Source organism: Callospermophilus lateralis, chromosome 5, assembly GCF_048772815.1.
Source record: "Callospermophilus lateralis isolate mCalLat2 chromosome 5, mCalLat2.hap1, whole genome shotgun sequence".
Classification (NCBI taxonomy): Eukaryota; Metazoa; Chordata; class Mammalia; order Rodentia; family Sciuridae; genus Callospermophilus; species Callospermophilus lateralis.
The window spans coordinates 43,492,627-43,505,947 of NC_135309.1; the positions used below are offsets into that span (position 1 = coordinate 43,492,627).

Here is a 13,321-nt window from a genome sequence, read left to right on the forward strand (position 1 = left end):
ATTGGTTTCAAATTTATGGCAGCATGTGGTCATGCTACTCTTAAATATTCCATTAGTAGTGCTCCTGCATTCCAAAGAATTTAGTCAGAGATTTTAGAGTGTTTTAGTCGGATCTTGTTTTGCTTGGTAGAACCATGCAAGGATCAGATACTAGATTTTTTAATCTGTTTAAGCATTAGTGATGATCAACTAAAAAATTTCATCTTTTTAATTAGATTGCTGAGCTGAAAAGAGGTGCTGAAATTATTGTTTGCACACCTGGTCGAATGATTGACATGTTAGCAGCTAACAGTGGTAAGTCAGAGGTATTTTTTTCTTGTTCTGTTTTAGTTATGGATTTTATACATTTTTTTTTTTTTAGCAAATACAAGAAACCAATAAAGGGTTTCTATGTTTCCTCTTAAAGCTGTAATATCTTAGAATTTGTATTGTAACAAGTTTATTATCATAAGTATTAGTAGTTTTTTTGTGATTCAATTTAAAATTTCTTTTCAGACCCAACTATATCTGATCTCTTAGCATTTAGATTTTGAATCCATTTTTCACCTTGCTTTACTTTTAAAAGGATACATATATTATCTTATTTGTTATTATAAAATTTAGGCTTTTTTCTTTGTAGTATCTTACAATACTAGATAAATTAAGATATTGCAGCTTCAGGAAATTTTACCTTTTGTAAATATTGCATGTTTTTAGCTCATATTGCTTTGTTAAATTATTCCCTATCAAAACTGTTACTAAACTGTTGACATTATTTAACTTCTGTGGAGAAAGGCCCTTCAAGATTTATAGAACTGGGCTTCCGAGACTTAAACCATCAAAGGTAGGTAATTTAATGCTGTTCCCAACCTTGCAAAACTAATTGGGGCTGCAAATATTAGTGTGGAATACTTAAATATTAGGAAGCACTTATTTTGACTCATTTTTATTTTTTGATGAAAATGCTTTCAAAGATTTCCATTGCAGTATTCAGTATATACATACAAGGGTAATAAAAACTGAGTAATGCATGTTTCTAATAGCATTCTGCTTGAATTTCTGTATGAACTTAATTCTAATTCTACATGAAGTTGGCAAAGTGACATTAAAATGGTTTGATAAGTCATTGTGCTTGTATAGCCTACGAAAAGTTTTGGGATGACTGCTGATTAAATAATCCCTTGTTTTTTCTCAATGCTGCATTGATTAAATCTCCTGAAATTCATCTTGATTAATTTACCTTTTTCCTTTATCTGTCCTTATTGGTTTATCTTTAATAACTATTTTATATGTGTTTTGCCAGGTGATTGATTCAACAGTTGATAGCAGTGCTTTTATTAATTCTTTGGAAAAGGATTCCTGTGTATTTAGCTTTCACTGGTTAAGAAGCCAGGAACATTTATTTAAATCAGTAGGAACTCATTTAAGTAAAATTGTAGTTGTAGCTTTTTATAGAAAAATAGAAAAATGTATTTATATAATGCATTTTGTATTTTAAAGATTTTGTGTAATATGTTACCTAATGATGTTGAATAGTTTCTCATTAATGGTTTGACCTGCCCATTTAAGGAGCTTCTAAATATAGGGAAAATAGATGATAAAGTAAGATAAAGAGAAATTTTCTACATCTGAAGTAGTTAGCACTGGAACTTGCTTTCCACACATACGCTGTAATCTCTAATATGTTTTTTTCTAGGTGATGCTGTCAAATAATGGCTGATGTGGCTCGATGCTTCATCTCAGTCTTAGTTTTATGATGTGTTTTGGAGAGGGCTGTTTTCTGAATTTTACAGGTTCTTCAGGCCCTATGATGGTATGCAAGAGACGAGTTTGACAAAATAAAGGGCCTCATATACCCATTGTCAGAAAGTATTTGTCACTAGATTAAGACATTGTAGACCAAAATTTCTTTTCACTGTTTAAAGATACCTAACCTACCCCTGTGGTTAAGTCAGGCATTTTAGTTCCCTTTACAGTTTTTTAAGTTCTTGGTAGTCATAAAATGACTTGTGACTGATTTTTAGTTTTTCTTTTTGTTTTTATTTTTCTTCTCATCTTAGGTCGGGTCACAAATCTTCGAAGAGTGACATATGTTGTTTTGGATGAAGCAGATAGAATGTTTGACATGGGTTTTGAACCACAGGTAATTGCTGAGTTTCTTAAATGTTTTGAAATGTAAATATGACTGTGTAACTGCCATAAGAATGAAATGTTTATGTGGTTTCTGAAATTCACACACATTTTTTTGCCTAGAAATGTAGTATGTTAGGGACACATGGAATTAAAATAGATATTTATGTTTCAGATTCCTTATAAAACTTGTTTAGGAGGTATTTATGCAAGCAACTCCTTAGAAGTCTAAACCATCATAAATCAAACTAGAATTAGAAAATGGAACTAGAGACTGTCATGCTAAGTGAAATAAGCCATTCCCAAAAATCCAAAGTTCAAATGTTCTCTCTGATATGTGGATGCTAACACACAATAAGGGGCAGGGGAGAAGAATAGAAGTTCATTGGATTAGACAAAGAGTAATGAAGGGAAGGGAACGGTGATAGGAAGAGGAAAGACAGTAGAAAGAATTGGACATGACTTTCCTATGTTCATGTGTGAATACACCACTAGTATAACATCTCATTCAACCACAAGAATGTGGTGTAATTAGAGTAAGTTATACTCTGTGTGAGTATAATATGTAAAACTTTCTATAGTCACGTATAACTAAAAAGAAAAAATAAACAGAATTAGAGTACTAACCTTAAACTTTCATATTTTCTAGTTACATTTTCTTTTCAAATAAATTGTTTTAATTTCTGCTTTTAACTACCCTCATGATCTAGGTAGCATGTTGTTATTTACATTCTCCAAACACAAAAAATTAAGGTTTAGCCAGTTGCGGTGGTGCACGCCTGTAACCCTGTAATTCCAGTGGCTTGGGAGGCTGAAGTAGGAGGATCGAATTCAAAGCCAGCCTTAGCAATGGTTAGGTGCTTAGCAACTCAGTGAGACCCTGTCTCTATATAAAATACAAAATAGGGCTGGGGATGTGGCTCAGTGGTCAAGCATCCCTGAGTTCAATCCCTGGTACCCAAAAATAAATAAATAAGATTCAAAGCATTTGACCAGCTTAGGTTTTTATATTTCTCTTACATGCAGTTTGGTCTAGTATAAGATTTTACTGATAGAAATTTATAAAGACTTTTTTTTTTTGGTGGTGCTAGATATTGAATCCAAGGCCTTGTACATGGTAGTCAAATACTCTACCACTGTGCTATACTCCCAGCCTTGGAATCACATTTTGAAAGGTAGTAGAAATTTTTCTTAAAAAGAATAGCAATGTGTCAATGTGCTCTAATAAAAAATTTGTAATCTCAGACTGTAGTAACAGAAATGTCACCATTGTGTTGTTTGTAGGTACTATGCACTAAAAAGAGCATACTGTATTTTTCTCCTACCAACTTATTCCTTTTCAATGGTTGAAAAATATATTAAAGTTATCTTAAATGTAAACATTTTACTTTCCACAAATTTTCTTAAATTCTTAGCAAAAGCAAACCTGCCATTTAGAATCTCCTCTTAAATCTACTTACATTCTTTTCTCTAAAACATGCCACACCCTTAAAGCCAATAGATGAACTAGAAAACTTGTGGGGTTTTTTAATTAATTAATTAATTTATTTATTTTTTGTCTGTTGTATTATACTAGAGATAGAACTGAGGGGCACTTTACCACTGAAATATACCCCCAGCCCTTTTTATTTTTTATTTTGAGACAGTGTTGTAAAATTGCTAAGGCTAGCCTTGAATTTGCAGTCTTCCTGCTTCAGTCTCTAGTAGCTGAGTCTATGGGCATAAGTTACTGTGCCTGCCTAACCAAGAAACTAAAGAGAATCCAAGAAAATACTCCTGCTTGGAAGTCTGAGGCAGGAGGTTCATCAGTTCAAACCCAGCCTCAGCAACTTATGGAGGGCCTAAGCAACTCAGTGAGACCCTGTCTCTTAAAAAAGGGCTAGGGATGTGACTCAGAGGATAAGCGCCCTTGGGTTCCATCTCTGGTACCAAAAAACGGAAAATATTCATCGTGGGGCACAGTGGCACATTCCTGTAATCTCAACCTCTGGGGAAGTAGCTTTGTGGGACCCTCAGCAACTTAAGGAGACTTTATCATTATCACCTTTGCTGTTTTTTTTTTTTTTTTTTTAATATTTATTTTTCAGTTTTTGTTTTAGGTGGACTCAATATCTTTATTTCATTTTATTTTTATGTGGTGCTGAGAATCGAACCCAGTGCCTCACGCATGCTAGGCAAGCACACTACCACTTGAGCCACATCTCCAGCCCCACCTTTGCTGTTTTGAAAACATCCTATTACTTTCTATCTCCTTTCACACTCATAGGCTAAAATTAAATGAGTCCTACCTCTTATAGACAATTGTTATAAAGATCCTTTAAAAGTTTAACCCATTCTGTTCTATGCTTAGACAGTGTGCAATATCTTTCTTTATTCTCCAGAAAATCATTTACTATTAGAAGGTTAACAGCTTAATTGCTCATCTGCATAATTATCTCAACTATAACTCTTAAACCACAAAAATGATCCCTGTGATTTTTTTTTTTTTTTTTTTTTTTTTGCTGCTGGGGATTGAACCCAGGGTCTTGTGCATGTGATGCAAGCACTCTCCCAACTGAGTTATATCCCCAGCCCTCCCTGTGATGTTAATATGTATTTTGGAGCCGGCTGTCATGGTACATGTCTATAATTCCAATAATTTGGGAGGCTGAGGCAGAAGGATTACAAGTTGGAGGCCAGCCTAAGCAACTTAGTAAGATCCTGTCTCAAAAAATAAAAAGGGCTGAGGATGTGGCTCAGTGGTTAAGTACTCCAGGGTTTAATCCCCAGTACCAAAAAAAAAAAAAAAAAACCCCACAAAACAAAAAACCCAATATATATTTTGGAAAAAATTTACCTTGATAGAGATCCAGAAAGTCAAAGATCAAATATTTTCTCTAATATGCATTAGCTAGTCCAAAATAAAGGGGGAAAGAACAAAAAAACCTTTGCGGGGAGGGGGTTCTATTAAAATAGAAGAATGATCAGATCAGTGAAGTAGAGGAAGGGAATTGAGGGAGAGGGAGGAGGGGCAGGATAAGGGAAGAACAATGGATATGTACATATTTTTATTTCCTATATACATATTTTTCTCTTTGTCTATTTTTTTTAAATATATATTTTTTAGTTGTAGGTGGACATAATACCTTTTATTTATTTTATTTTTATGTGATGCTGAGGACTGAACCCAGTGTCTCTCTCTAGGCAAGCACTCTGCCACTAAGCCACAGCCCATAGCCTTAGCAGTTTATTGAGGCCCTGGGAAACTTGGTGAGACCCTGTCTCAAAATAAAAAATAAAGCACCCTGAGTTTAATCCCAAGTTCCCTTGCCAAAAAAGATAATATTAGTATTTATAGATAGTTGCCTTTTCCTTTTATTGAGTTCTGTAATACTTCATGTATCTGAAAGTTATTGTCTTGTGTTTTTTAATTTTACCTTGAAGACTTCCTTGTGCATTTCTTACAAAGCAGATCTAGTGGTCATGAACTTTCTCAGCTTTTGTTTATTTGAAAGTGTTTTAATGTTTTTTTTTTGTGTGTGTGTGTGTCCTGCCTTCTCTCTTTCCAGAGTTTTCTGGTGAGAAGTCTACTGATAGTTTGTTGAAGTTTACTTGTATATGACAAGCTGCTTCTTGTTGCTTTCAAGATTTTCTGTCTTGTCAGAAAGTTTGATTGTGATAAATCTTCGTATGAGTCTTTCTGAGTTCCTTTTACTTAGACTTCAGTTAGCTTCTTGAATGTTAAAAGTCATGTTTTTCATTAAATTGGGGAAGTTTTTGTTTTTTAATTTATTTTTTGTAGTACTAGAGATTTAACCCTGGGGCATTCTACCACTGAGCTTCATTTCCAGTCCCATTTCTCTTTGACATATGATCTTGCTGAGTTGCCCAGACTGTTCTCCAACTTGTTTTCCTCCTGCCTCAGCCTCCTGAGTTGTTACCATTATAGGTAAGCACTACTGTGCTTGGCAAATTTAGGAAGATTTCAGGCATTATTTTTCAAAATTTTTTCTGCCTTTCTCTCTTGTTTCTCCTTTTGGGACACCCATAATAGATATATTGTTCTGCTTGATAGTATCTCATGGGTTCCTTATGTTTTCCTTTTTCTTTTTTCTGCTCCTCAGATCTAATACTTTCCATTACCCTATTTTCAAGTTTATTGATGCATTCTTCTGCATTCAAATCTGCCTAGATGACTAGTAAATTTTTCATTTCTTGTACTTTATAGCTTCTTCTTTTTAGGTTCTGTCTCGTTTTTTATATTTGCATTTTGTTAATGAGTTGTTTTCTTGATTTTTCTCTATATCTTCCTGAAGCTTTTTTTTTTTCCCTATGTGTGAGTATGTATATGTGGTATTGGGGACTGAACTGAGGGGTGTTCTGTGACTGAGCTACATCCCCAGTCCTTTTAAAGTTTTATTTTGAGAAATAGTCTTGATCTTGATGATAAGTTGCTCTGGCTGGCCTTCAACTTGAGATATTCCTGCCTCTACCTTGAGTCACTGGGATTATAGGAATGCATTACTATGAGTAGCTCCTATAGTTGTTTTTGTTGTTGTTGTTTGTTTATCTCCAACACAGTTGTTTTAAAGCATTTGTCTAGTAGATCTGCCACCAGGTCATTTCCATGGACAGTTTCTATTGATTAATTTTTTTCCTTTGCGTGGTCCATACTTTCCTGTTTGTATGTCTTGCAAGATTTTGTTGAGAACCGGTCATTTGAACTGTGGTAACTCTGTGAATCAAGATCCCACCCCCCACCTTCTTAGAGTTTACCTTTGTTGTTGTTGTTATTTTTATTGTTAAAGGCTGTATTTGTGCCAAGGGTTAGACTGAGGCATAAACTTAACGTCTTCTTATTTATTTTCTGAACCTGTAGCTTTTCCTGAGTATGTGTGAGAATTTTCTTATTTTCCCTGTGTATTTGGTTGTTTTTGAATGTCCTAGTCTTTTTTTAATTTTTTTTTTCTTTTTCGCCATAAAGTCTCATTATGTTGACCAGGCTAGTCTCAGATTCCTAGGCTTAAGTGGAACTCCAGTTCCAATTCCAGCTTCCTGAATAGCTGTTTTTTTTTTTTAATGTCCTAATATTAAATATTTGGGTACCAGAAGGGGAAAAGGAGGACAACAAAAGAAAGGAAAAGTGGGTACTAAGCTTTAAATTGCCTGGAAGTCACTTGAGCTATAGGGAGAGGATCTCATAGTAAATTGGGGGGATGGGTGCAACAACAATAGACACTGTCTCTTTATTTATACATTAGCGATGTAAAGTAGCAATCAGAGCACAGATCCTTGATATTTGGAACACAAGGTCCTTCTTGGCAACTCTAAACTTCCAAAGCTACATGCAGTCAGCTCTAGGAACATGTTCGGGGACCTCCCCTGCAATAGGGCAGGGGGCACAAAATATTGACTTCTACTGTGTTTAAAACTGAAGTTATTCATAATTTACCTCCAAAGATTTCCCCTGGAAGTTGTAAGCTTTCAGACCTCTAAAAAATCAGTATAGGGCTGAGACCTCAAAAAAATCAGTACAGTGGTAGAGTGCTTGCCTAGCACATGTGAGGCACTGGATTTGATTCTCCAGTGCCACATTAAAAAAAAAAAAAAAAGTTGTGTCCATGTACAACTATATAATATTAAAAACAACAACAACAGTACAGTCACATCAGACAGATTCTACCATTGGAGTAGTTGTCAAAAGAGAGACAGGTTGTGGCTAAGTGTTAGAGTGCGTACCTAGCACATGCAAGGCCCTGGGTTTGATCCTTGGCACCGCATAAAAATAAATAATAAATAAAGTAAAGATATTGTGTCCAACTACAACTAAAAAATAAATATTAAAAAAAAGACAGAAATATTTATACCTGGTACTTCCACTCTGCCATCTTCTCAGGATTCTCCTACTCTGTGCATGTATGTTTGGAACTGAAGGTTGAACTCAGGGGTACTACTTTACCACTAAACTACATCCCCAATTCTTTTAGGTTTTTTTGTTTTTTTCCTTTTAATTTTGAGACAGGGTTTTACTAAGTTGCTGAGGCTGGCCTCAAACTTAAGATCCTTTGCCTCCCCAGTCTCTGAAATTACAGGGGTATGCCACCGTGCATAGCTTTTTGTGTGTTTTTATTATTTTATATTCCTAGCACTTAGAACAATGCCTGGCTATTAAGTGCTCAGTAAAAATAAGTTAAATAAATGAAGGAAAACAGTGATAGTTATAGGTATTACCTGCATCCTAGATATAGTTTGAAGATGAGACTACTGAATTTATTAATGGATTTTGGTGAGATGATTGACAGAGAAGGATTTGTCAAAGATGGCATCTAGACTTTTGGCCTAAGTGTGTAGAATTTTTATTTCTTGAGATAGTTCAATGGAGAGCAGCAAATTGGGGAATAAAATGAATTGTCATATTCTAAGGTTACAAGTCTGAAAGTCATTAAAATACTTTTTTGAAAGTAACTGAATGGGGCTGGAGTTGTGGCTCAGTGGTAGAGCACTTGCCTAGCATGTGTGAGGCCCTGGGTTTAATTCTCAGTACCACAAATAAATAAATGAATAAAAAATAAAAGTACATCAACATCTAAAAATATATATATATTTTTAAAAAAAGTAACTGAGGGCTGGGGCTATGGCTTAGTTGGTAGAGTGCTTGCCTTGCATGCACAAGGCCCTGGGTTCGATCACCAGCACCAAAAATAAATAAATAAATAAATAAAAGTAACTGAAAAACATTTGTTCTCAAAAGTTTCTTCTACTTAACTTTAACATTGCATAAGCTTTGGAGTCTATTATATTTACCATATTTATTTGTGTTTTTTTCTCAGGTCATGCGCATTGTGGATAATGTCCGTCCTGATCGACAGACGGTTATGTTTTCAGCTACTTTCCCCAGAGCTATGGAAGCTTTGGCTCGTAGAATCTTGAGTAAACCCATTGAAGTACAGGTTGGAGGCAGGAGTGTGGTTTGCTCAGATGTGGAGCAACAAGTGGTGGGTATTGTTGTTAGGAAATCCCTAGTTTCCTTGATATGTAGGCAGGTTGTGTGATCTTTTTGGGATTGATGTTTGTGAGGTGGATAGATAATTTCTAAAATTAAGTGGTCTGCATTCATTGCAGGCTTCAGTATTTTGCCAGGTGTATTTGACTGTTGTTATGTGGAAGTGACTATTTAAAATACTCTTTTTGGTTTCTTTCATCAGAGGTGGGGTAGATAGAAATATAACACACCTGTTTTAATCTTTGATTACTTATGAAGTTAAGAGATGAGCAAACAGATGATTGCTTGCTCATATTTGCAAAATTTTTATTCCCTAAAGATTTATAATTTTTTTTAACTTATTTACTTTTCAATTAAAGTCAGCATTTTCCTAGCCCTTCCTTAAAATATAGAATTATCTTGAATTATTTTGTATTCACCACACACTAAATGAGTATTTCTGTCCAAAGATTGTGTTTGCATTTTTAATCCAATAACTTGGTGTAATTTGGTGTTTTCAGATTGTGATTGAAGAAGAAAAGAAATTCTTGAAGTTACTTGAGCTTCTAGGCCATTATCAAGAATCAGGATCTGTGATTATATTTGTGGATAAGCAGGAACATGCTGATGGTCTATTAAAGGATTTAATGAGAGCATCTTACCCTTGCATGTCTCTTCATGGAGGTAATGTTTAAGCTCTGTGGTATAATCTGATAATATTTGCTTTGTTCTCTGTAATTTAGAATTGTTTTATATTATTTTTTTTCCATGTATTTAGTTTTATATTATTTATCTCAGTTTTTACTGAGCTTTCTGCGTTCATCAGTCATATTAGAGATAAAGTAAATGAGACAGGCATACATTGGATTTTTGTGTAACTTTAGATATAACTTCAGCATTTTTATGTATATGTGGGGCTTAGAACACATGTGAAACAGGTACAGTTTGAATTACCCTCATCAAGCAGGTATTCTGGCTGTCTGGCTTTGTACTGCACTACTTTGGAATTTAGAGGCAACGCTCTTTAATTTTCTTATAATTCTGCAATTTGGGCAGAATTTGACATATACATCTACTTCGTTGTTTCATGCTTTGTAGCTTATTCGGGGTTTGAGTAGGGTGGCTCAGTGGGGCTTATGATCTACTTTCAATTTGCCTCACTTATGTGGCTGGCAAATTGGCACTGGCTCTTGACTAGGACATTAGTCAAGCTATTGGCCAAGGGAGTCTTGTGGGCTATTAGGTTTTTTAAAGCCCAAGACAAGAAGCAGAATCTGGCATGCCAAGGGGGACAGTCCTGGGAATTAACAGAGTTTTTATTTCTTCTACGTACTATAGGTCAAAATAGTCCCAAGACTGGTCCAGATTTAGGGGAATGGAGGTATAGACTCCACCTCTTAATAAGAGAGTATCTTACCACATGCAGAAGATAATGTGGGACAGGAGATACTTTTTATTGTCATCTTTGGAATATACAGTCTACCATACCTGGCTTCATGCGGGATGAAATTAAATGGGCTTGTATTCCTTTAACTTTGTAAAAGCGTTTGTTTTATTTGCTATGCTGGGGATTGAACCCATAACCTTACATACACTAGCCAAGGACTCTGCCTCTGAGATACATCACTAACAGGGTTAGGTTAGTTACCTTCTTACCTTCTTATCTCCTCCTTCTTCTTCTTTTTTTTTTTTTTTTTTTTTTGTTACTGGGGATTGAACCCAGAGATATTTAACCACTGATCCACATCTCCAACCACCCCCCACCTTTTTAAATAGTTGTAGATGGACAGCATGCCTTTATTTTATTTTATTCATTTATGTGGTGCTAAGGATTGAACCCAGTGCCTCACACATGCTAGGCAAGTGCTCTGCCACAGAGCTACAGCCCCAGCGCCCCTAGCCCTTTTTTATATTTTATTTAGAGCCAGGGTCTCTCTGAATTGCTTAGTGCCTCAGGTTTGCTTTGAACTTTTGATCCTTCTGCCTCAGCCTCCTGAGCTGCTGGGATTATAGCATGTGCCACTGTGCCTGGCTGGTTAGTCAACTTGTAATGTTTTAAAATGAGTTATATTTTCCTTTTTTTAAAAAAAATATGGTAAATATACATTAAACAAATTTCCCTTTTTAACCATTTTATTGATTGATTGATTGATATGATCCAGGGACACTTAACCACTTAGCCATATCCTTAGCCTTATTTTTTTTAATGTATTTTGTTTTACACAATACCTTTATTTTATTTTTATGTGGTGCTGAGGATCGAACCCAGTGCCTCACACGTGCAAGGTGTGCACTCTATCACTGAGCCACAACTCCAGCCTCCTTGTTTTTTATATTTTATTTAGAGTTAGGGTCTTGCTAAGTTGTTTAGGGCCTTGCTAAATTGCTGAGGCTGGCTTTGAATGTGTAATCTTCCGGCCTCAGCCTCCTGAGTCATGGGATTACAGGCATGTGCCACCATGCCTGGCTCAGATTTCCATTTTAAGGCTAAATAATATGCCATTATTTTTATATACCACATTTTCTTTATTTACCTGTTGATGGAGACCTGGGTATCCTTTTGGCTATTATGTATGATTGACTGAATGTGGTATACAGGTATCTTGTGTAATGTCTTCAGTTACTTTGGATGAATGCCTTGGAATGGAATTGGTATGCTAATTCTGTATTTAAGTTTCTGAGGAACTATCAAATTGATTTCCACAGTGGCTGTACCATTTGATATTCCCACCAGCAATGCACTGGGGTTCCAATCTCTCTCTGTCTTGGCTAACACTTGCTGTTTTTTTTTTTTTTTTTTTGATAATAGCCATACTATTATCAAAAATCATGACTCTGATTTGTATTTCTCTAATAAGATGTTAAGCATCTTTTTAATGTCATTATTGGCTATTTGTATTTCTTCTTTGGAGAAATGTATGTTTGAGCCCTTTATCCAGTTTTTAACTGGCTTGTTTTGTTTTTTGCTATAGGGTTTCTATGTTCTGTATGATAATGTGTTACCAGCTATATGATTTGCAGATGTTTTCTCCCATTCTGTGAACTTCTTCTCTTTAGATAGGGTCTTTTGAGTACCAAAGTTTCACATTTAGAATCTCAGTTTATTTTCTTTTTGTGTCTGTGCATTTGTTGTCATATCAAGGAAATCATTGCCAATCATTGCCAAATCCAAGATTATGAAAATTTTATCCTTCTAAAAGTTTTATAGTTTATTAGCTCACGTGTTTAGAACTTGGTGGGGTTTTTTTGTCCTTTTTTTTAAAATTTTTTTAAATAAACCCAGCCTGGTCTTGAACCCACTGCAGCCTCCTGAATGACTGGGAGGGACTAAAAGTGTAGTGTGTGCCACTATCACCCAACTTGATACATTTTTATTTAATTTTTATATATAATGTAAGATAGGGTTCAAGCTTTTGCATCTGGCCTCCTTTCCCATTAATTAATTAATTGACTGTATATGTGAGGATTCTCTTTTGGGCCTTGTTCATCTCCATTGGTTTATGTCTGTTGTATGCCAAAGTCTTTCTTTATAATTTGACTTTTTTTGCTTTTAGTATTTTTAAAGAGCATTTCTAGGTTCATAACGAAGTTGAGCAGAACTTTGGGTTGAGAACTTAGGTTTCTCACATACCTTTAGCCCCTCCCCCAGCCTTCTTCACTGTTAAAATCCTTGCATCCTTGTTAAAAATCCTTGTTAAAAATCAACAAACCTACATTGACACATCACTGACATACAAAGTCCATATTATACTAGGGTTCAGTGTTGGTGGTGTACTTTCTATGGATTTTGACAAATTTATATTGATTTTTGTCCATCATTATAGTATCATGCAAGATAGTTTTCAGTGTTCTAAAAATCCTTCATCACACTCTTCCCGTTAACATTGGCAATTATTAATCTGATAACTTTCTCTAGAAAGCATTGCATTTACTTTTTAAATTAATCTCAAATCACTAGTATAACTAATACTGATACATATAACTTTTATTTTTGCCATTTGGCCTCATTATCTTAAAAATGTTTTTGTTGCTATTTGCTGCAAAGCTTCTGTCCAGAACTTTAGTAATTCTATACATTTGAAACATGGGCTCAGGTTTCTTACCTGTGATAATTTTCTTTCTGCTCTTTGTTATTCTGTATATCTTAATTTTTAAAAAAATTAGTTGTAGATGTACACAATGCCTTTATTTAATGTATTTAATTATTTTTTGGTACCAGGGATTGAACTCGGGCACTCGGCCACTGAGCGA

The 13,321-nt window shown here is 35.0% G+C and overlaps 1 protein-coding gene across 5 annotated transcripts in view; it reads left to right on the top strand.

The window, feature by feature from the left end:
• Window positions 1–13,321, top strand: part of Ddx46 (DEAD-box helicase 46) — a 66,028-nt gene that overhangs the window by 21,977 nt on the left and 30,730 nt on the right. For all 5 annotated transcript variants that reach the window (XM_076856633.2, XM_076856634.2, XM_076856635.2 and 2 more), the window contains 4 exons: window positions 216–294; window positions 2,040–2,122; window positions 8,919–9,083; window positions 9,592–9,754. In XM_076856633.2, the coding sequence (XP_076712748.1) occupies window positions 216–294; window positions 2,040–2,122; window positions 8,919–9,083; window positions 9,592–9,754 (490 nt within the window). The remainder of the gene's footprint in view (window positions 1–215; window positions 295–2,039; window positions 2,123–8,918; window positions 9,084–9,591; window positions 9,755–13,321) is intronic.